The sequence below is a fragment of the Mastigoproctus giganteus genome, chromosome 5, assembly GCF_048544385.1.
Source record: "Mastigoproctus giganteus isolate SK-2022 chromosome 5, ASM4854438v1, whole genome shotgun sequence".
NCBI classification, from domain to species: domain Eukaryota; kingdom Metazoa; phylum Arthropoda; class Arachnida; order Uropygi; family Thelyphonidae; genus Mastigoproctus; species Mastigoproctus giganteus.
Genome location: NC_143579.1, coordinates 54,068,297 through 54,092,486, shown reverse-complemented (window position 1 = coordinate 54,092,486; position 24,190 = coordinate 54,068,297). Strand labels below are relative to the sequence as shown.

The window sequence follows — 24,190 nt, the reverse complement described above, 5'->3', positions numbered from 1 at the left end:
GTGGCAAACAGCATCCTTGAAGTAGTCCATTGGGAGTCTTAAATTTTCTTGATATTTTTGAAGCAATATACAGCATGTATTTTTCTTGTAAATTCTTCTGATTTATCAATTAATGGCTGGCTTATTGACATTTTATCCATAGCCTTCCACAGAAGATTTCTTGGCACATTATCATTCGCTTTCTCTATGTCGATGAACAGCATACTACATCTTGGTTTGTAGCCTGACATTTTTCCAGAATTTCCTTAACAGTGAATAAATGGTCTATATACATGAGCGTCCTGTCGAAAAGCCACACTGTTCAACAGAAATTACATTACAATCTCTTGTTCCAGTTTTGATTTTATCACTTTTCCAAATAGTTTAGCAATAGAGTTCATAAAACAAATTCCTCTATAGTTGGAGCATCTTCTTCTGTCACCTTTCTTGAAAATTGATGTATCAGACTGTCATCTCATCTGGTATTTCTCATCGTATAATTAGTAGATTTATAACTTTTCGACCTCCATATTTAAGCAGCTCCATGTTAATTCCACCTGGGCCTGGTGCTTTTCTATTTTTTGCCATTTTTATTTCCAGTTCCACTTTCCTAATCCTAATTCGGATGTTCAATTCCCTTTTCATGACAACCGTCTCTGTTTCAGTTTCTCTAAATTCTTCTCTTCCTTCATTCAATAACTGTTCATAATAATTGACCCATTGCTCCAGATCTATCATTTCCAGTCTAGCATTTTGCTTATGAGGTTTCCTTAAACTCTCCAATACTCTCCACGCCTCTGCAGACCTTGTACATCCCAGTTTGCTGTTCACCTCGGCACATGTTCTATCCCAGGACTCGGTCTTTATCTTGATGACTTGAGATCTTCCTATTGCTTCTCCAGCAATTTTCTTCATTGTTTCCTTTAGGTATTCATATATATCTGTTGCACTGTCCCCGTAGGTTTCATCTAATTCTTGGTCTAATCTTCGTTGATACAAACTCCTAGTGCTCATCTTTTAGTGAGACTACATTGAATCTTTCGGTGTCAAGTTGTTCATTTCTCCCAAAGTCTTGTCTTTCTTCCTTTTCGCCTTCCTTTTTTGGCACATCCATGGGCACGACAACGTAGCCTTCACCAAAAAGTGATCAGAACCACAGTTTTCTCCTCTCTGGGCCCTTACGTCACAGACAAAAATTGTGCTTTGTTGTTTAGTGATCACATAATCAATTCAATTATTGATTTTAGTCCCTTTGTTTCTTGGAACCATGTGAACTTATGAATGCCTCTATGTTGGAAGGTGTTACTAATCCTCAGCTTATATGGAGAAGAAAGTTTTATCAGTCTCTCTCCATTATCATTCTTTACATTTTCTCCATGTCTTCCCAACACTTTATTGTCCGTAGCTTGTCCCACTATAGAGTTCAAATCCCCCCACTATAACTATCTCTCTGCAACGTGGAATTGCTTCTATTACTTCTCTCAGGTTTTCCCAGAAATCTTCTTTAATATCTGTAGGTGACTCATTATTAGGAGCGTATACCCCAATAATAGTAATTTCTCTTCCATATATTTTAACTTCAAGAGTCAAGAATCGTTCGTCGACAAAGCTCCATTTTTCAATAAACTTTCTGAGATTCTTGTGAATAAGCACAGCCACCCCTGGCTTAGCTCTTACATGTCGGTCGACACTAGACCAAAGGAAAATATATTCTCCACTCATTTCTTCATCTCTCCCTTTCTTCTTTTTTTCAGTTAAGACCGCCACATCCAATTTATATTTTCCCATTTCCACTAAAATTTCATTTTGTTTTGTACTAACTCCTTCTACATTCCAGCAGCCAAAATTCGTAATCCTTTCCCGTTTGCCAGTTCGATTCCAATTTGTCAGTCCAATGTTTTCTCTGTTAGGTCTTTTACCACTGAAAGAGTGTAGCTCTGAAAGTATCGCAATTACAGTTTAAAATGTTTAGCTTATATTACGATACTTCGGGGAAATTTAGATCTCACGCCATCACTGCTTACATTAGTAATTTTGTGTTCTTAGTTTTTATGCTTGTAGGTTTTCGGTTGGTGGAATCTTCAAAACAAATTGTCTATATCTCATTAATCGTGTGCAACAATTACTGTCTTAAATTTTAATTGAAGTCGCTTAATTTAATCAAGCGTTATGTATTCACTTCAACGAAAACTTATCGTCCCAATTTATCACGAAGTTAAGGGGTAATTAATTACACAGTAAGTCAAAAGTCGCCAGTGTTTACGACAACTTATGCCAAGCCCCTACTGAAGAGATATAGCCAACCATTGGCCATAAAAATTGTGCAGCATATCGAAATATTAATTAAGAATAAAACGGTAACTTGCATCTAAAGAAAAATAAATGCCTTTCTAAAATATAATTAAAACAGTGTTGACTATACAGTACACAATCAATAAAAATTACCAAACATCAGCTTTCTGGCAAGGTCCTGAATTTTACGAAGTGAATTCAGTTGAGATAAAAAGAAAGAAATTCAATTATTGAACCAAGACATAAATTACAAAGGTCATTTAATAGTTGTCTGATGTGGAAATACCAGTATTTTCTCCCCTTTAAAAATCATAACAATCTAATATTCCACACCAGGTCCAAGAAAAGACCCCAAGGGTCTATTCTTGGACCTGGTGTGGAACTTACTCCTAAATGGAACTTACTCCATTTTGTCCACAGCAATTCCAGAAGGGATTTAGAAGCCACTCAAAATACGCTCACAGTTTCAGTGACAAAAACAAAAATGGTGATATTTAAAGGAATACTAAATTATGTCACGTCTCCACTATAAAATATCAAGGAAAATCAGTTCCTTTAATTTCCATAAACACCTAGGTGTTCTTCTGTAGATAACCGCCTCACCTTCTCTCCACTCTTACCGTATCTCTCTAAAAGAGATTAAGAACTTTACAATTTTCGTTCATGCTCTTCAGAATTTCTAAGAATGAACGGTGACTAAAAAATAACATTCCTTGTAGTGTGTATCGTACTATCTTTACCCCAATTCTACATGCCTCCTGAATTTGGTTTCAAAGAGCTAGAGGCAGGAAGACGCTCTTTCTCTATTACAAAGCTGTATTTCTTCTGATTGTCGCTTATGGTTCTCCTATGTGGTTTGAGTGTGTTAAAACTGTGAAGTTTCGATTTAAACTGTGCTTTCTTCAGCGGTTAATACTGCTTTGCGTGCTACGTTCCTGCAATACAGTTTCTACGGAATGTCTACAAGTAATAGGTGGGACACTGCCGTTAGATCTTCATCTTATATTTAGATCATTCTGTTATCATCTGAAGCACGCATTGCCGATGGAATTTTCTGGCATTGCTGCAAACTCTTCATATGATTTAAGCAGGGAATGAGGCGTATCTGGTCGGAACTTGATAACATCCGGCAAGATCATTGGACCACTTCAAGGACCACATCAGTCAAGGGCAGAATCACATACAAATTCATCGATAATGTTAATGTACTGTTCGCTTCTGATCGGCAAATTTCATCATGCTTCTCTTCTAATATCTACACGTGTTTTCTCATTTTTGGGCACTGTTCCATCAAATCGAAACTTGTTCAGTTCGGTTTAGAAAATAATGACATTTGCCTTTGTCAGTAGCGTGAAGACTGGGAGCACATTGTCTTCCACTGCCCTTATTATTGTGACTTTAGAAATTCCCTACTGGAAAATGTTCCGCAGTTCTCGCCTGACAATGTAAAAGTTTTTATTGAAACTGCATCCAATTTCAATCATTTTCAAAAGTTTTCTGTTGACGTTTTCAACAGAAGAAGAAGAAGAAGAAGACAGTTACTGATAACTTCCACGACGAGTTCCAACGGAGTATCATTGTGAATGGATGCTTTCTTCTTGCATCCTGCTTACCTTTCAGGAGTACCCTTAGTAATACTGAAATTCAAGAAACTTTCAGTGACTTAATTCTTTTTTTTCTTTAGTATGGGCAACTAGAGAAATCTGATAGCTCCCACCGATTTAGCACTGTGGGTGCCCCTGTTTGGGCAATTCAGTTAATACAGGCCTACCTCCTCGTGCTAAGGATGGTACTGCTTTTTTGCTGCCCGGTTAAGGTGGCACATACAAACAACAAACAAATTATGATATTAGGGTTTCCCTGTAAATGATTACATCTACCCATATTTATTTTGTTTGTAAATTGCGTGTGTTCTCAGGTCGATTTGCCTGTTTGCTGGACGAAAAACCCCAGTTTCTGGAGGAAAAACCTTGCTGTCTACGCCTAAGACCGACTAACTGAGCCACGAAGTGAAAAATAAAACCATTAAAGGTCCTCATCGACGGGATTCGAACCCGGGCCTTTTTCACTCGGTGTGGGGAAGACGGTGACGATACCACTGTGCTACTCGCGCAGACAGCACATATAACCCACATGTGATCTACATTTGGCCAAACTGCAGCAGTCTGTGAACAATACGATGTTAATTGACGGAGCTGAACTCTGTTCCAGGTGCCGCCGCTACACTGAAAAGTTGCATGTATATATTTTTATATATATGTAAATAAAAAAAATGAAAATTTTATTTTTTAGACATCTTACTTTAAAATCCCATCTGGAAACTATATAAAGGTCTTTTCTCTTGATCTTGCTACATACATGCAATACAGACCCGACACCGGCGTGTCAGAGGCACCTGGGATTTCTCCCATCTCCGCGTGTGTTCGCTGTATAGAGGACAGTACACTGCCAAGCCAGAGACTTGAAAGTGTGTGGGCCATGTCTGTGCAGTGTGATGTGTTGTGCCCATTGTTTGTTCGGCTTATTGGCCGCCAGGCCTCTAGTGGGACCCGACGTTGCCCATACCTCGCCACGTGGAGGCTAGCCGGGTGTGTCCAGAATCATGACAAGTTTCTCTGGCAGGTCCTGCCACCTAGTTTCCTGGGATTTCAATGGCTAGGACCTCGAAAAAAAAATCTACGCGTTTGACGTTAATTCTTAATAAGATTGCTTTAGCAAATCGCTGATTGGGGTTGAACGCTAGAGAGATGTGTTAAAAGGCCTAATAGGTAGGGCAGAATTTTGTGGTTATTAAATTTAGACGTGTGGGCTATACGTTATATGAAAGATAATAGTGGGAGGGAGGGGAGGCTGAAGTCTGGGGGGGTAGAAGTAGAAGTAAGGGGTCGATAGAGGAGATGACCCCTGCTAGACAGTGTGGCATGCCCATGCCACACCAGAGGGAAGTTTGGATGGCAGGTGGGGAGACGAAGAAGAGTTATCTCCCCCTGCCATGGATAGGGTATACAGGTAGAATGGGGGAGGCTGAAGACTGGGGGTAAAAGGCAGAAGTACGGGGACGATAGAGAAGGCGACCCCAGGTGGTCAGTGAGGCAGGCCCATGCCTCACCAGGTGAAGAGATGGGTCGGCAGGGGATGGAGGAAACAGAGCATGTCTCCTCTCCCTCCTGCCAGGAATTAAAGATGAATAGGGTTAGGGTACCCCATTCAGCTCGCCATATAGCATTTGACAGCGGAGCTGCTGGCGGTCCTAGTCCGTTCCCAGGAGAGATCGGACCGAAGCGTGATCGTTCATGGGATGGTTCCCGTCCGTTCTGCAGTCTTTACAGTCAAAAGGTCCGGGTTTGCTTGTCGGCGTTTGTGGGGGGTCTTTCTTGTGTCATTTCCCATCTATGTGGTGTTTGCGTCAATGGTGTTTATAGAGTCATTTCTCATTGATTCGACTTTAGGTCCACTTCAGGGTTTAGTGCCTTGATTATCGGAGGCCAATGGGTTCCAGGCGTCTTCTGCGGGACGATTTGCCTTCGAGGTTTGTTCATTTCCTTATTGTGTCAGTGGTTGGTTGCGGTTCGCTGTGATAACCAACCACTGTCCCACATAGTAGGATCCTCACCTTGTCACTTTCTTTTGACAGTAAGCGTATTGTTGTGCCCCGCTTCCTCGTGACGTGGACGTGTACTAGGCGCAGCCATCCCGGTGATCACTGCTCCTTGGTAGATACGCTATTAAGCAGTGGCCAGAAACAACAAAACAACACAACAAAATATACACTTCGCAGACATAATCCAATACTCATTTCTGGCCATTTTATAGTGTTCTGCATTCATCACAGTGTACTATGGGGGAGGAGTTGAACTGTCGTTTAGGTTCCATCCTGCATAAGGCACAACAGATATCCACATGTAATAATGATTTACCCTTTTGTGTCAATTTAAATCATTAGAAATGATGAAATTAAAGACTATACACAGTAAAGCCAAAATAGTCTTTTAAACTATCCATAATCATTTTAATTTATGAAAATAAACAAAAATCATATAATTTCAGTTCAATATCTGAAATTATATGATAATTTCATTCTAATAAACACAAAGTGCATGAAAACGAACCAACAACATATTTTATTAACGTTTAAGTGTTTTAAACTGGGTCATAACTTTTAATGTAGTTTCATTGCAAGCACTTGAACCTGAATGCATCTATTTTGGGACTCCACTGATCTAAATAAAACATTAAAGAAAATAAAGACGAGAGATAAATGGGCCAGTTAATCAATGTAGACATAAAAATGCTGTTTCTTGGAACTAGTGCAATTTAAGAGTAAACTTTGGAATTTATATACGCTTAGTAATGATTTCATAAGTGGATACAAAATGAAAAACAGTGGAAATATGTACTTCTTACACTTTTTAAACACAAAATGGAGAAACATTGATTTGTCCGGTTTATTTTCAGACATTTCTATTTTATAAATTGCGCCCAGAAAAAAAAATTATTTTGAAGAATAATGCATTACAATAGATCTCTTCATTTCATAACTACACCGTACTCTCAAAAGTATTTGAATACACCTAAGAGCCAAGAGAAATCATTCTAATTTGGTATACAGAGCAGGCCAGCTATAAAAATCATCCAAAAAGCGATACAACTATCAGTACCATCTGCGCTGCAGTGCAGTAAACCCAGTTTCAAAGAGGTTTGATTGACGAACGACACTTGAATTGTTGTTGTAAACCCATTTAGACTTTTAGTTATTGCACATTAATGTAACGTACCTGTAAATTGTGTGTATTCTATGGTTGTTTGTCCATTTGGCCACGACATGAATAAAGCTCATAAAAGTTCCTCCTACGCAGACGGGACTCCAACCCAGAGTGTTTTCGACATGTTGTGGAAGGACAGCGATTATAACCACTGTGCTAGCCGCGAAGGCTCTGCAACTTGAGATTTGAACTGAGAACATTGGACAGTTCCAAAAATAAATCGTGTGAGAATGATTCAGAAAAATATACAATCCTCTCCTGAGGCTGATTTAGTCAGCCTCAGGAGAGGATTGTATATTTTTCCTGCCTGAAAACGTGGGTTTTTCTAAATAGGCAAATCGACTACAAAATACATGTAGTTTAAAGATACAATATAGTAACACCTCATAGCCTTAGTTGCTTTAACTCTTAATAAACACATATTATAGACTCGATATACTGATGATCTTAATTTCCTAAGTGCAAATTTTAAGCAGTCCAACTCAAATGTATATTTGTGAGGAGGAATATACCACTTTCAAAGTTCAGATTTGTGGCAGAATGCATATTCACATACACGAGATTCTCTATTGCAGTTAATGAATTTGTGGTATTTCATGAGCTGTCTCAAAAAGTTTGCTTATTATAAAAAAGAAAAACAGTAAAAATGTTATAACTAATGACACAATCTATTCTCATAAATAAACGTACTGGCCAAAAAAAAAAAAAAAAATAAGAACCTTTGTATTAAGACAGTCACAGACAGAAGAAATGCAAATCAATGAAATGGATGCAAAAAACCTTTACCGTGGGATAATGATGCTGTCTTGTTAAGTATAAAGACTGCACATGCTGTTTGATTGCAGTAATATGAAGCTAGAATGGGAAAAAACGCGTGATCTATAAGACTTTGAAAAAGGTCTTATCGTGGGTTAGCAGAAGTTATGATTCATGAAAAGAAAGATAACTGGTTTCTTAAAAGCATCATCTCAAAGATTTTTAATGACTGGAAGGAAAGCGGTTCTTCCACATCTCAAAGGCATAAATGTGACAAAAGCAATACTTCAACAGCGAAGCTATCGTACTCTATGGAGAAGCCCAAGACTGCTAAATACGATGTTGTTTCTTGTATTCTCTCTATCTTGTTAACTCCTCTCACCGTGTGGTCGTCCCGGAGTATAAACAGAAACTGTACGAAAATATATAATATTCAGTGTGCAGAAAATAACATCTGAATTCAACCAAGCCCAGAACTGCCCTTTTGCAACCATGCGCAGGGAATTGAAGAAACTGGGTATTGGCAGTCGCCTGTCTATTCGGAGGCCACCTTTTTCAGAAAATAAGCAGAAAAAACACTCTTGCAGTGGTGGAGAGAACGTTGTGATTGGACAGTGGAAGAATGGGTGAAATTCATGTGGGCAGCCTAATCACGGTGCACTTTGTTTTGTACTGGTGGTGAGCAAAAAGTATGGCGAAAACCTCAAGAAGCGTTGGACCCTGCTTGCTATGTTAAGACAATCCAAGCATCTGGAGGTGGTATAATGGTATGGGAAATGTTTTGTTTGCATGGACTGGGTCCGTTGATACGGTGGAAGGTCGAATACCATTCAGGGATTGCCTAAATTTGGTATCAGATCTACTGCATCCTGCAATGTTACACTTTTATTTAGAAAGTGATGACTACTTTATGGATGACAATGCAACAGCGCATCGTGCCAGAATCGTGTGAGAATTATTCAGAGAACATGGCAAGGATTTCTACCAACTTTCCTGGCCCCCACATTCAGCTGATCTCAATCCTATTGAGAATGTGTGGGATATTCTGGAGCTCTTCCTTCAGTTTTTTTCGCATATACGCCATATTCTGCTGGTAGAATGGTTACAATTAGATCCATGCACTAAAACACTTTAGAGAATTGATGCCTCACCTTAAACAAGAAATAAATCAAACAAGAAAGAAACAAAGTGCTATCAAGAAATGGATAAAATAATCACCACCCTTGGTTCTTTCCTGCTCTATTTCCTCCAAAAAAGGTTATTTATACAAAGCTTGCATTTTACTATGCACGCACGGTGTCTACCTTTTTGTGAATTTGTTTTCTACAAGTTAAAAAAATCATTTGCTTATAGTGAAATACATGATCATTACCAGTTTGAATTATATTGGAGATTGCAGAGCAAACTTAGTAAATATACAACATCTATTCTTATTTGCATTATCTATAACATAAGCCATCTATTGAATATCACAAAAGAAAAATTTACTTTTGATATAAGCTAATTGACATAATGTCACAAACCATCTATTTAGGTATTATTTCCCAGGTCAATTATACTGTACGTGCAGGTGATGATCATATTGACTCTAAAAGGGCTGCTAAGTTATTAAGATCTTTAAGAATGAAGGAATTAAATTTCGCTAATGGTAAAGGTGAATACGCCAGTGTGATTTTGGCATTATGTAGGTAAAGAATAGTTCATTGTTCCAGTTACAAAGAAAGCCTTCTAAATTTCATAATTATTTCAATAAGATAACAGAAAATGGGTTGTAGTTTATTGTCTCACAGAATGAGAATTCATAGTTTAGTATTACCTTATGAGGTTCAAAATGGAATTATTAACAATCCAATTATTGAAACCAACTGGTATGAGTTACCCAGGTGGAGTTTTGTGGAAGCTAGATATATTTTATCCTGCAGACTAGGGTAGATTATATTAAATCCAATGTTTTAAATAGAATAAATTCAAATGAAATTTATTCGATTTTTAATTTGCTGATGATCTTTATTCAATTCCATAGAATGGCAGAATTGGCAGGATGCCTAAAGCAAACAATGAGTTGATTTTAAAATCAGTGCACTGTGTTTTGCAAAGTTTTTAATAAATTTATGCAGGCTATTCAATTTAATTTGCAGAATGTCCGTAGACTACGCCGACACAGGTGCAAGTTCTGACATGTCTTGTGGTGGTAGTAGTAGCACTGGCAAATGATACAAAAAAACAAGCTTATATAGAATCAGCAAAAAAAAAGTACGCATTTTTCCCATCAACAGGCCCACTTCCATAACAACATCTGTTTTTGTGGAAGTGGGCCTGGTCCAACAATCAACCACCCACTGGCTGAAGGCAAGCTTCCCCACATTTATCCTGAAACCATCCCTCTTCAACTTAAATTTATGCTCCCTCATGCGTGTCGTCACTTCAAAAGGAAGAATGCCATTTACATACAGCTTACTCAGTCCACTCAAGGTTTTAAACACCTCAATCAGACCACCCCGCAATTGCCTTTTCTCCAAGAAGCTTCAGTTTTCAGAACTGAAGCCTTTCTAGGTAAGAGCACCCATTTGTTTCCTTCACCAGTCAGGTTGTCCTTCCCTGCACCTGTTCCAGCAGATCTACATCCTTCCTAAAGTGAGGCCCCAGATCTGTATACAATTCTCAACATGTGGCCTAACCATGGCCTTGTACAAAGGGATAATCACCTCATCCCTGCTAGCAATGGTTCTGTATACCATTGACAAAAAAAAAAAAAAAAAACTCCAGGAGCTGTTCTGGCAGCATATCTGTACTGCTCAGAGAATTTCATATCTAACTGCACAATTGCCTAAGTCTTTTTCACTTTCCACTGTCCTGAGTGTGGTAAAACACAATTGATAAATTATTCTGGGACTACTGATACCCATATGCAGTACTACTTTGCATTTGTCAATGTTAAACTTAGGCTGCCATTTCTCAGCCCATTGACCCAATTTTCCTACATCTTGCTGCAGTAGCTCACCCTGATTATTATCATTAACCACCTTGTCAATCCTTTGTGTATTGCTTCCTCTTGTTGCCTCTCTAATATGTTGTTGGAGAAAATAGTCATCCAAGAAATCTACAAAAGTCTTGCTAGCGTGTGAGTGACCAACCACAAATTCCAGTTAACATCTGGTAAGTTAAAATCCCCCATTTTAAGATAATTTGATTTACCGACCCACTCTATTTCTCTGTATAGCTGTTTGGTATACTCACCTCAGTCATTAGAGTTATAAATATTCGACTTTATTACAGCTCTTCATAGTGACATTAAAGAAGTATAGTAAGAGGGGATTAAATCAGGATTAGTGAAGTAGAGCAGGATTTCAAAGGTTATTTAGTATATTGTAAGGTTCATTTTAATATTTTTTTTTTCCTGTAATAGTTTGACTTTTTTTATATTATAAATATAATTTTTTGGTAGTTTCTTAGTAAATTTCATAATGGTTATTACAAGATCCGCCTTGAACACTTTGTCAGAGGGTACCATGACTCATACGGAAATAGCCGAAGGCAATTTCCAGGTGAGTCATGATTTTATCTTTTGCAGAACCTGTGGCATGTATTCCAAGGTCGACCTAGTGGATAATCGTAGCCCACTTGGAGATTCTTTTCTTGGTCACCGTTGTAAGAAGTGCACCGATCTTAAGTTACAATTTGGTGCATTGCTAGAACAATGTGAGTCAGTAAAAAAAATGGGTGCTTGCCCTCGAGAATAATGGAAATGGGAACTCGTCAGCAACTCAACACTCTAGCAACCTACCAAGTGATGCACTCCCGATTTGGGGCCCAGAACAGAATAACCAAGTGCAAACTACTCTGGTTCAAAAGGACTTAGTTTTATTAGGAGACTATTGTCAGGGAAACGGGAAATATTTTTTGTAATAAGGATAGGTGAAGTAGAACCAGGGTATGTCGGCCGGGAGCAACTATTAATGATGTCACCAACAGACTGTCAGATTCTAACGGGGCAAAAGAGGATATTATTATTCATGTGTGGACTAATGACATTAAGCATACACGATCTGACGATTTTTTAGACAAATACAGGACCATGCCGAAGAAATGTCGTGAGTTAGGTCACAATGTCTATGTGTCTACAATTCTGCCGAGGCACGATAGGGAAGATTCCATGCTGAAAGTCCTGATTGAAGACTCAAGAATTTAAGGACTCTGCAAGGCTTTTGGGAAATTTCTATCAGCTTGGCCCGCACTTGTAGGTAGTAGGAATCTGTTTTGTAGAGATGGGATACATTTAAACAAAGGTAGTGCAAGAGTTTTTGCCAGTATTATTGAGGATAACTTAAAGGTTCAGGAAAACTGCTAGTTGGAGGGGAGGGGACAAAGGTAATATAGATACGCGTTTATCTGATAGTATTGGTCAAATTAACGCGTACACAGTACTTCAAGAGTATTTGTTTGTTACTGCAATAGAAGATGGTAGCAAGATGTTCTGAGGGCATAAACGTTTCAAATGAGCGGGTAGCAAATGCCAGGGAAGCCAGCTTAAATAACTTTAATGGGTGTGTCAGGGTAGTTAACTATATAAGAACACTGTCTAAATTATTTATACAGTAATGTCAGAAGTGTCGTCAATAAAATAAGTGAATTCGAACTGCTGGTTAGGACAAGTAACGCTGACATAATAGGGTTTACGGAAACCTGGTGCCACACGGAGATAGGGGATGATGAGTTTCAGTACGGTATGTATAATGTATTTAGGAAGGATGGGGAAGATAGAAGGGATGGTGGGGTCACCTTATCAAAAGCTAAGAACCTTAGAGCGACGAAAGCTTTCCCGGATTCAAACATTTCGCATGATAGTATAGAATCTGTATGGTGTGAGATAATGGAAGCAAAGGTATAATGAGAGCGGGAGTAATTTACAGGCCAGGTGATTGTGAAGATTATGATGAGAGCCTCTACATCCAAATGGAATGGGCAAGTAATCGTGAATGTCTAATTATGGGTGATTTTAATTTGCCTCTAATTGATTGGAGCACATAGGAAGGAAACTCCAAATGGGGACAAAATTTTTAAATCAACTAGATGATTGCTGTTTGTATCATCATGTCAGGGAAAGTACTAGAGAAAAGAACAGTCCAGACCTCATCATCACCCATGAACCAGATTACACAATAGGGCTGACACACAGGAACCGGGCGCCTCCGTAGCCAGGTGGGAAGGAGCAGTAGTGCGTAGCACACGCTTCTTCATTATACCGGGGTTCGAGCCCGTCACCACCAAATACGGAGGATGCTGAAAGGTCATGGAATGGCCACCGCATATCCCGGAGCAATATGGCCTTAGTTGCTAATGCTCCTAAAAACCAAATAACAACAACAACAACAACAACAACACAGGAACCAGTAGAAGGAAGTGATCACGGAGTTCTACGGTGGACGATGAAGAGATAGGTAGCAGTACAGTAGTTAAAGACAAAGGAATGGGTTATAATTTCAGGAAAGGAAATTGCGATATCTTAAGGTGCTACAGGGCCTCTATTAACTGGGTAGTTATCTCACAGCGAGCGAATACAATTTAATTATGGTACGTTTAAAACATTAATCACAGAAGCCTTAAATGCATATATACCAATAAAAAATACTTCACGAGGAGAGTTCCAAGTTGGATGAATAATGAAATTGCCAGATTACTTGAACAAAAAAAGACGGCATGGAAAAGTTGCAGAGAAATAAAAAGTACCGAAGCCTATAACAGCTGCAAATTGATCTGTAATAATGCCACTGTAAAGGTTAGGCTGGCAAAAGCAGATTATGAGAAATCTCTGGAAAAGAGAGCAAAGAGGGGGGGGGGGGGGTTAAGGAATTCTTCACATACATAAATGCAAAGAAGAGAAGGAGAAACAAGATCGGAACCTGATGTAATGGACGTGGGATAGTATTAGATACCCAAGTTGCAGATGATCTCAACAGTTACTTTGCATCGATATTTGCAGAAGAAAAACCCATTACGTTAATGAGAAATTATGGAAGCGAAGTTGAAATAATGTAATTAATGATGTTGAAATTTCACATGTTTATTTAATGAAAAAAAAATCGAGCTTACAGGATAGTAAGGCTCCTGGGGTTGATGGCACATACCCTATAATCTTAGGGGAGGCGGCAAGTGAGTGCATTGAACCATTGAGGCTAATTATGCGAGAATCGAAATCACTCGGGAGTGATTCCGTTGGATTGGAAAAGTGTCAATGTATCTCCAATACATAAGGGCGGTTCTAAGGGTGAAGTGGGAAATTACCGGCCGGTTAGTCTAATTTCAGTAGTAAGGAAAATCATGGAGACAAAGATCAAAGTTGGAATTCGGAATCATTTAGATAGAAATGGAATTCGGAAGGATACTCAGCATGGTTTTGTAAAGGGAAAATCATGTTTAACTAATCTGGCTAGCTATTTTGACAGGGTCACTCAAGAGCTGGAATTTGGGAATAATTTTGACAATGTGTGGATTTCAGCAAAGCATTTGACTCAGTCCAATATGAGCGGTTATTTTATAAGTTGGAATCACAGGGAAAATCCTCAGATGGATAGCTGGATGGCTCCAGGTGAGGAGGCAGAGGGTTGTGATAAATGGTTATTCCTCAGATTGGGTTAATGTAAGAAGTGAGATCCCCCAAGAATCAGTATTAGAACCACTGTTGTTTTTGATTTTTAATAAATGACATCGATAAAGGGATAGAGGGTGTGATGTGTAAATTTGCAGATGATGATTGGTAGAGTAGTTAATGGTTGCCGCAGCAGAGCTTCAGGATGACCTAAATAGACTTCAGGGATGGTCAGAAAAATGGCAGCTATGCTGTAATCCACCAAAGTGTAAGGTATTGCACCTGGGGAACAGTAACCCCAAAATAACTTATACACTTGACAGAGTTGAACTAAGGCTGGTAGTGGAGGAAAGGGACTTGAGTATTACGATACGGTCAGATATGAAGTTCTCCGAGCATTGTAGGCTGGTTGCAAGGAGGGCCCATGGTGTCCTATCGATGACTTATCGAACAATTGCTAGTAGAGATAAGGACACCATAATTCCATTATATAAGGCTATTGTTAGGCCACACTTAGAATATTGTGTTCAAGTATGGAGACCGCATCTATAGAAAGACATTGTGCTTCTTGAAAGGGTCCAAAGACTGCCCGTCTTTGGACCCTTTCAAGAAGCACAATGTGTCTACACCTTAGAGGAGACTTAATTGAGGTGTATAAGGCTCTGAGAAGCATAAGCAAAATGAATAAACACAAAATTTTCACCGTTATAAATGATTCTAGAACAAGGATCCATAATTTCAAGTTACGGGGGAAGTTGGTTAGACTGGATTTCAGGAAGTTTTATTATAGCCAGCGAGTTATAAATTGCTGGAATAAGTTACCTACGTGGGTGGTAGAAGCTGACAGTTTGGGGAAATTCAAATGTCAGCTGGATAATTACCTAAGGGAGGAGGAAAATGCATAGGTTGTCCATTTCCTTTTCTCTTATTCATTTTTATTGTTATTATTTTAATTTTCTTCTTCTTATTATTATTATTATTTTTATTTTCTTCGTATTATCAATTTGTTTTTATTCTTATTATTTTATTTTTTTGTTATTTTATTATTAATTTTATTTTATTTTTTTGGCTGGTGCAGCATAAGCCATAACCTTCCTTGCACCATGTGGCCATTACTAATACTACATACTCCTACTCCAAGGTTTGTTTTTCCTGTATCACATCAAACTGACTCAGTATTGCACTGGTCATCCATGTAGACTGAATGCACTTCCTTCGACTTAATATGCTTCTTAAATAAGAGCATAACCCCTCCAACCTTCCTGTCCTCTTTGTCCTTCCTGTATACATTGTATTCCCCATATCCAAATTCAGCATTACTTATGTCTGAGTGACGCCATGTATCCGCTATCCCTACAATGTCTGCATTTGATGACTTAATGAGTATATCAAATGCATGAAATTTATTTACAATGTTCCTGGCATTACTGTACATGCACATGTTCTTACTCTTAGTTATCCTTACACAGCTCATGTATTCACTTGTTCCATGATGACCCGCAGCAGGGCCTGAAGTCCCCGACATCTTGCTGCATTTTCCAATGGAAGCAGAGCAAGAATCACATTCACCTCTGCTGGTGGCTCTGGTTAATATAGTCGTCTATGTACTGCCCGAAGCTAGCAATTTTACCACCCACCTATCGCTGCCTCATAGCTTCAGCAAATATTCTTGCACCCTTTCTATTCAAGTGTGTCCCATCCCAAGTGGCCTTAAGTGTTGACTGTTTTGTGAGCCGTACAAGGAAACATTTGAAAACCGGCACCGGCAGACTTCAGTGACGAAAATTAAAATTAAGGTTAGGCTACTCTCAGAGAATTAAATGAACAACAACAGACTGTAATTTATTTATAAATTTTACAAATTTTTAATCCATCCTGAAGTGGTTGGTGATATTTATTAATGCACTGAGAAATGAATCAGAATTTGTAAGAAGAACAAATAGAGGTTATTTTAAGAATTTGATGTAGATAGTGGTTGGTCGTATTCGAGAAAAACGGTCCCTTTCTATGGATTTTAATTTTCAACTTATTTTTCAAGTACAGTAGACGTCCCCTTAACCGACTCATTGGATTAATCGAAGTCCTCCTTCTCTCTCTTTCTTTAAACCATACTGTTTCATGTCCACGACACATTGCAATGTGCCTTGAGCATTGGTCCAGTATGGTTGCAACAAGAGGCTATGCGATGCACCTCGCCTGCCTGGTTAGTTGTGCGTTTGTTCCAAACTGTGTTTATACCATTAAAAGCATTTGTTATTGTAATCAGAGTATGGAATTTAACTAATCAATATTACGTAAATTAATGAAGCATTGGTGAGAAAAGAAAGGGAATTGCTGTTTCTGTGAAAACTAAGGTGGGTGCTCTGGAAAGACTCAATAAAAGGGAGGGTCTATAAAAAATTCTGTTGAATAAAGTGTGGGCGTTAACTGTAAAGGACCGAAAATAAATCATTAAAAAAATCTAAAAGGATTTTGCACTCAGTTTGTCTCACAAAAATGGTTAGTTCTTGCTCCCCTTTCAAAAAACCATAATTAGAGATAGCAGACGATGCATTATGGCTGCTTTACGTAAGAAAGACAACACCCACAGAACTCCAGTCAGTGGATCCGTAAAAGCAGCATCAAAGGAAAGGCTTTAGTCTTCCATCAAAAGATTGATGGTGCAGAAGTTTTATTGCAAGTGACGGATAACTTAGACTTTATAAAAATTGTTATGATATTAATGTATGAGTATTAGCGGGGAGAGATTATCCGCTGATCTGTCTGCTGCTCAAAAATTTACAGAAGATTTAAGGTCAATTATCAGCAGAGAATATCTCTACAACATAGACGAAACAGGTCGAAATTATAAGATGTTGTTAAAAGCAATGGGAAAAAAGTGGTTTTTCGTCTGTAACATGCAACTGGAATTTACAAATTGCTGCTTTTGCTGTTGGAAAATGAACTAATCCTAGAACATTTAAAAACATAAATTGTTCATCTTTACCAGTTTACTGTCACTCACAAAAATCAGCGTATGGATGAACTCTGCATTATTCAAAAAATTATTTTTTCCATGAATTTGTAGTTTTTGTAAACATTTGAAGAATACAAACTTACCTGAAGGCTATTCTCTTTCTGGATAACGCTCCTCCACATCCCAGTTATGAGGAACTCAAAGAAGGAGACATGTGGGCCATTTTTTTTAACATCGAATGAGACATCCTTGATACAGCCTGTAGTTCAAGAGAGTTCTAGAACATCTGAAAAAAAATGAACTCAAAAACGTTTTTTGAGTTCATTCTTGGAAAAAACAGAAGAAATTAATATGGGATTTATAGAATCGTTAAAAGTCATCAATATCAAAGATCTAGCAGACGATGCATTATAGCTCTAGCATGGAACAAATTTCCAAGTTCAATATTTATTAAATCTTGGATAAGAAAACATTGGTCCAAAGGCGGCAGTGCTAATGAAATCCTAAACTACAAGATATAATAAAGAACATAGGTTATTAAGTGATTTCAGCAACTTGAAGGATCCAAAGATTTACTCCAAGAAGACATACAACAATGGATTCCGTAATGTTTTCCAATAAATCATCATTAATTTCTTGGAAAATGATATCATGGACGATGAATAAATCATACTTACCGTGACAGAAACAGATGGATCTAAATATAAAGAATTTCAGACTGAATCAAATCCAGGGCCAAAAGTTTCTCATGCAGCAGCTCAGTTAAAAACGCCTCATATACAGATTTACGTTATAATGAGCAACACCCCAGATCCAAAAGTCACCTATGTGATGTTTTTAAAAAATGGAAGGTCCCTCCAGATAGAGAGAAATCACATTTCATCATCTACACAGATAAAATTACTGACAGAAAATATATACTTCTAAATAAATGTGTACGTATATGTTTTAAGTGAAAATAAAATTATTAAGGAGGTATATATGTTATTTTATGATTCCCCGCTTTAAACAACATTTTCGTTTAAGCGAATAACCAGTCGGTCCTCATCATGTGAGACAGGGCTTCTGCTACAAGTTGGAAATTAACTTAGATACGAACCAAAGTAGCTTTGGCTGATCAAATATAGTGATCAATAACGCAATTAATCATCCGTAATTAGTTCAAATAATTTATTATTTCCAAGTAATTTATCTTAGACTTCGAGAAGGAAAACATTGCTTAGACCAAAATTCAATTTATCCACAAATATATAATGCATATCGTTTGACTGTTAATTGAATGCAATAGAAGTGTAAATGATCTTTATGCCGAATACAATGCGATTTCGTTCTATAGTCTATTTTGAACATACATTTTGTATTCCTTTTTTAATTAAACTGAATTTGGTCATTGGAGGGTATTATCATTAATGAGTATATAAAAGAACAGAAATCCAAATCAATTACTTAGTCTATAGTTCCCAACTGGGTAGGTAGTTAAATGACTGTATTTAAGTAAATTAACACGGGCTGTGTGTAGCAGTTAATGATGTGTCTTACTAGATGGATCTGCACACTTGAATCTCAGTTGATGGACCTTGTGTTGATTGAAAATTTAATACTTAGTATATATTTAATAACAATATGCACACCCTTTCAAGAAATGTAACAACTATCTCTGGCCTTAGAAGCTTCGTGAGAATCCCAGTTGTTATAATCACTATCCTCGCCTATCTTGTGGAAAAGGCCTGAGTCCAAATCCTCTCACATTTTTTTTTTCCACAATTGGCTGAGTTAGATGATCTCAGACGAGGCTCTCATGTTTTTGTTTGTTTTTTTTCTCCCGGAAAAACCTCGAGTTTTTTGTCCAGCATACAGCAAACCAATCGAAGAATACATTGAATTACGGTAAATTTGACAATAGAAAGCTATTAATTGCTCAATTATTCCTATATTCTATTATCTTATGAGATGCAACAGCGATTACCTTTATTTATTTTTTTTACTATAGGATGGCATCTCATAAAAAAAATCAATTACAGACAATATTCTGTCATCTCATAACATTAGTCGCCTTTGCTCCTAACACCCCACACTACGCCTCAGAAGATAGTAAACGAACATGATTCTTTGGATTCAGAATTTAACTTAATGCCTTCAGAAGATAGCAGAGGGATGTAAAGGTATTAAGGATTGCCCGTTAGAGAATAAACTTGTTTTTAAACTAAACTAGGGTAGGACAAATTTAGGATGGAGCTCGAATTATAGTTGAATGCTGTATTTTGTTTTTCTGACTTCGTTTCCAAAATCTGAAGTGAAAGTTGGAGTCAAAGTGCAGAATCGTTTGTGGAGATTATGAAGCGGGTGACAGCCAAATGCAATTACTGCCAATGGCTGAAGAGTTCGCAGATAAAGAAGAGCAATGGTAGTTCTACGCATGTGTGTAAAGAGATAAATTCGTCAGGCTATAGCGAGAGGGTTGTCCAGAGTACTTAAACACACACAACAAAGTGATCGTTCACTGTCCGAGTGACAGCAGTTCTACTTAAAATGGCAGTGTTTTAAGCTACACAAGCATGCACCAAGACATGTCAATTCTGACTACTGATCTGCAGAAATAATCGAACCTAAAAAAGTTCACTGACATCTTAGCTTGGCTAGTGAACTTTCTTCGAAGTTTAACCATTAAATCTCAAATATTAAAGCGAAATTACAATCATTCTGATAAAGTGTTTGATAATGGAACCTTCCTCCACAATTTTCAATTGATTTTCTTTAGGATGAAAGACCGGATATTTGTGGAAAATAGAAAACAAAGCGTTATCTGTCTCTTTATTCCTCTGTTATTTCAGTCCCCAAATACAAAGCTGTCCACAAAACGAACTAGTCCTTATAGGAAATGAAATCATTCCCAACAGTTGGAGAAATGTCATGGAGTATCGTTGAAATTTATTATCTTATCTTATGAGATTGTGAACAGAACAAACATGTGAAGTCCTCAATTGAATTGCTGTACAAATATTCTCTGAGCGCGATAAAGTCAGAAGGATATTAACGAAGACGTTAATCTCAGGCTCAGCTGGGCATTCTGTCGCAGTCCTTAATAGGCTGTGTGTAGCTAGTGGCAATAATCAAATCCCGTTGCAGATTCATTTGTTTTTTGTATTTGGATGTAACCTAAAAATGCAAACTATTAAATTTTATTTTCATGCTTAATCAGAATAAGTAAGCAGCTTGTCACAACTTCCGCTCCGATACGTTCTAATACCACAGATACAACAATTTAGATTCAATTAAAATTCCGACACTTTGATTGTTTTAATGGCAAATAGCCAGAATACGAAACAGTTCTGTGCACTTTAATTCTACGTCAATAAACACGAATTACAGCTACATTTGAGAGTTTTTGAACAAGAAGCTTTATTTTTCAATTATATACTTTCTAAATTTATTCAAGAAACGTTCGGCGCCTTAAGAAACATCGCTATGTTTAAAAAGACGATGCGCAAATGTAACACCCATGTTGTTAGGCATGATTGCACTGAATCTATCTGCAGGGACAAAAAAGTTTTGCTTTTAGCTACCCGAGATGTTCCTTAGCATTCCTAGGATTTTGATGCAAAAGCTGTCTGGCTGATTGCTGAAAATTGTCCATCTCAATATTTTGAGATGGCGAATATTCAGCCAATCAACCAGCCTTTAATAATGAAAAATAATATCTTGTTCGTTTTTCCTTCATATTATATATAACCCATAACTTGCATATTTTTAAAGGAATTTTGCTTTTTTCGAACTTTCTAATCAGCTTATTTATCTTCATCTTTATAACCACTTTATTAACAAAAATGCTTCAACTACATTTTATGATTTTCTACGGGAATTTTTCAATAAATTTTCTTAAATTCAGTATTACTTAGCTTAGTATTTATCGAACTGTGGAAAGTAGGTGTTACTCAAGTTTCACACAAAGCAAAGAGCTTTTTTGTTTCTTTTTTTTAAGTCAACATTAACGGCAATATAAATCTTTTCCTAGCGTCACCGCAAAATAAGATGTATTATGTGTTCCCCAGTCAGGTATTGGACGTTATAATTTTGTAGGTTACAGCAATATTTAAATTAAAATATTAATCAAAATAGATCCTTACGGTTATCACAGTGGTTATGATCATAATCCTTCTTCAGAGAGTGGAAAAGAACTGTGTTCAAATACCATCTAGGAAACGATATTTCATCAGTGAACAGGGCAAGAGTCTTTGGCTCGAACTTTGTTCGGTTCTTGGCGTCCCTTTCTTCTTCTGCTGCTGCTGGTTGGCAGCCCCTGGTCTACCTTCCCGTGGTGGTGAACGTGTTTCCGGCTTGATCTGGCAATTTCTACAGAGTCCTGTATCTTAACGGTGAAAGATGAGGAGATGAACTAATGTTCCAGGTTCCGCCCTACACAAATACATACATATATCAGTTAACAGGGAAGATTGGGAACGCGGGAGCAAAAGGTTCCTAGGGAAGCGTTGTTAGTTGGATGCTTTATAAATTATAAAGCGATTCAATGAACAATTTGTACGACACTGAGTGAACAAGATAATTTGAATGAAAATCCTATCTAAAAAAATAGAAGGATCTCTTTATATCTGTAGAACCCCGTTATGTCACGGCTCTTTGGAACCATTTGTAACTCTATACCGAGATCTTCAAGTCACAAATGAATATGTGTGTGTGGAGAATACCTGAGGTACGCCACCTAGAGCAGAGTACAGTGTCCACAGCGAAGTTCGCAGGACAGGGATTATGGTGTCGGGCTGTTTCTCGTGATTCAGACTCAGAACGTTAGTTTTAGTGTCAAAAGACCACTAATACCGACTAGTAATTTTATGGAAATGGTCCCTTCGATGTTCCAGCACATGGTGATGCTCCCATTCAATACAATAAGCAGTAAAAAAATCTGGTCTGTGGAAAACAGCGATCAACAACACGCTTGGCCTGCCCAGAGAACAGCTCAAAATCTGATGGAACACTTTTGTGATCAACTGGAACGACAGATTAGGGCGCGGTCAATACGCCTCTCTCTTCTGCAGATGAACTGGTGACTACACTGTAAAAGGAATGGTCATACATTCCTGCTGCAAGTAATTAGTGGAAATTATCCTACTATTGATTGATGCTGTCAATGGGGCTAAAGATCGGTTATGTCTTATTAATTTATTCATTAAAACCAATGTTTTCGAAATATAATTGAGTCTGAATACTTTTGGTAAGGTGGTAAACATCACTGTGCAGTGACGTTATTGAATTTTCTTTATATCACTTGATATAAATGTATACAACAAAACGATATTCCTAATTAGCCAATACAGCAATAATAAACGGTACATTTTATTGAAAACCCACCAAAAGTTACAGATATTGGCATCATTCTTCAATCAGAATGCTTACTCAGATGAAAAAGAGAGCCATCTAAAAACATTCATCACATTCATATTCTTCTATTCAGTTTACGGATTGGGTGAAAGGCAAAAATACTGAGAAGAACACCAGCCTTTTTTATTATTTAATAAGAAAGAATCGCTGAATAACATTGAAATAGATTCATATTACTCAGGTTTAACAAATTTGAGCAACTTTTGCTATATATAATGCAGCGTAAAGTTTTTTGTTTGTTTTTTTTTGCTTTATTAATAAAAATCGCTCACAGTAGTTCAATTCATGCTGCTCCTGCCAATCAATAAGGTGATGCTAGAATTTTTCTTAACGAAAGGAAATTGCAAGAGAACAGTCAGTTTCTATTTATATAAAAAAAAAAAACTAATAAAAGGGGTAAGAGAAATCTTTAAAAGCGAATAAACTAAGAAAATGAAAGTTCAGCATTTTAGGACATGGGATTGAGAGAGAGAGAGATTAAAGTCGATTTAAAGAATGAGAAACGGTACATATGTGATCTGATTGAAACGATACGAATCTAGGCGTATCATTTCTATCACTTTTTTCAATATTCAGACTTTTTGTATTATTTTGCACATTGAATAATCCTTTCTTCCAAATAGATATAAAAATTTCAAGAACTCGTTTAAGGCACGGAATATTTGAAATTTTCTGAAAGCATAACACGAAATTGTCGCATTAGACAATTTGTGTTAATATAGCCAAAACTATAGCGATTTTTACCTTTTTGTAATCATTATACAGAAGAATCATTTTACAATTCAGCACCTATTTGAAATTTCAAATAAAATAATAGATTAAGATTATAATCAGATCGTAATGCGGGTTACTAATTTTGCATTTAATTGATACTAGTAAAAATGGCGGACATTTATAAATGAGTCGAAATATTATCATTTATTTATTTATTCTGGCATATTTTAGTAATTTATCATCTACCTACTTATTCTTGTTGCATATTTGCGCGTGTAGCACAGTGGTATCGTCACCGTCCTCCCCAAACCGGGTGGAAAAGGCCCGGGTTTGAATCCCGTTGATGACGTGAGGAACTTTTATGCGCTTTTTTCACTCTGTGGCTGAGTTAGTCGGTCTCAGGTGTAGATAGTAAGGTTTCGCCCCAGAAACTGGGGTTTTTCGTCCAGCAAAGCAGGCAAATCGACCAGAGAACACACGCAATTTACAGACACAATACACATGGGTATATGTAATAACTTACTAGGTGACCCTAATACAACAGGGTCTGTTTGGGAAAGATCCACACAAACGGCGATTTGCCACGTTGACCTTCCAGCTTCTAACAACCTAGTGGTCCTACCGCTCTCAAATTTCGTCAGTTCGTTTACGTCCATATTGGTCATAGTTCTGAATGCAAATTTTCAGGTAAATCCGTCCAGATTTTCTAATGGGACAATTTCAAATATCGAGATGTGACCCCAATTATTT

The 24,190-nt window shown here is 37.5% G+C and overlaps 1 protein-coding gene across 1 annotated transcript; it reads right to left on the bottom strand.

Annotated features, from left to right (window-relative positions):
- Positions 1-1,371: 1,371 nt before the first annotated feature.
- Positions 1,372-24,105, bottom strand: LOC150085399 (protein CFDP2-like). The gene is made up of 2 exons (XM_090374553.1): positions 23,964-24,105; positions 1,372-1,916 (listed from the first exon to the last, which is right to left on the bottom strand). The coding sequence occupies exons 1-2, from the start codon at positions 24,103-24,105 to the stop codon at positions 1,372-1,374; spliced, it is 687 nt and encodes a 228-aa protein (XP_090230679.1).
- Between the last annotated feature and the right edge of the window lie 85 nt (positions 24,106-24,190).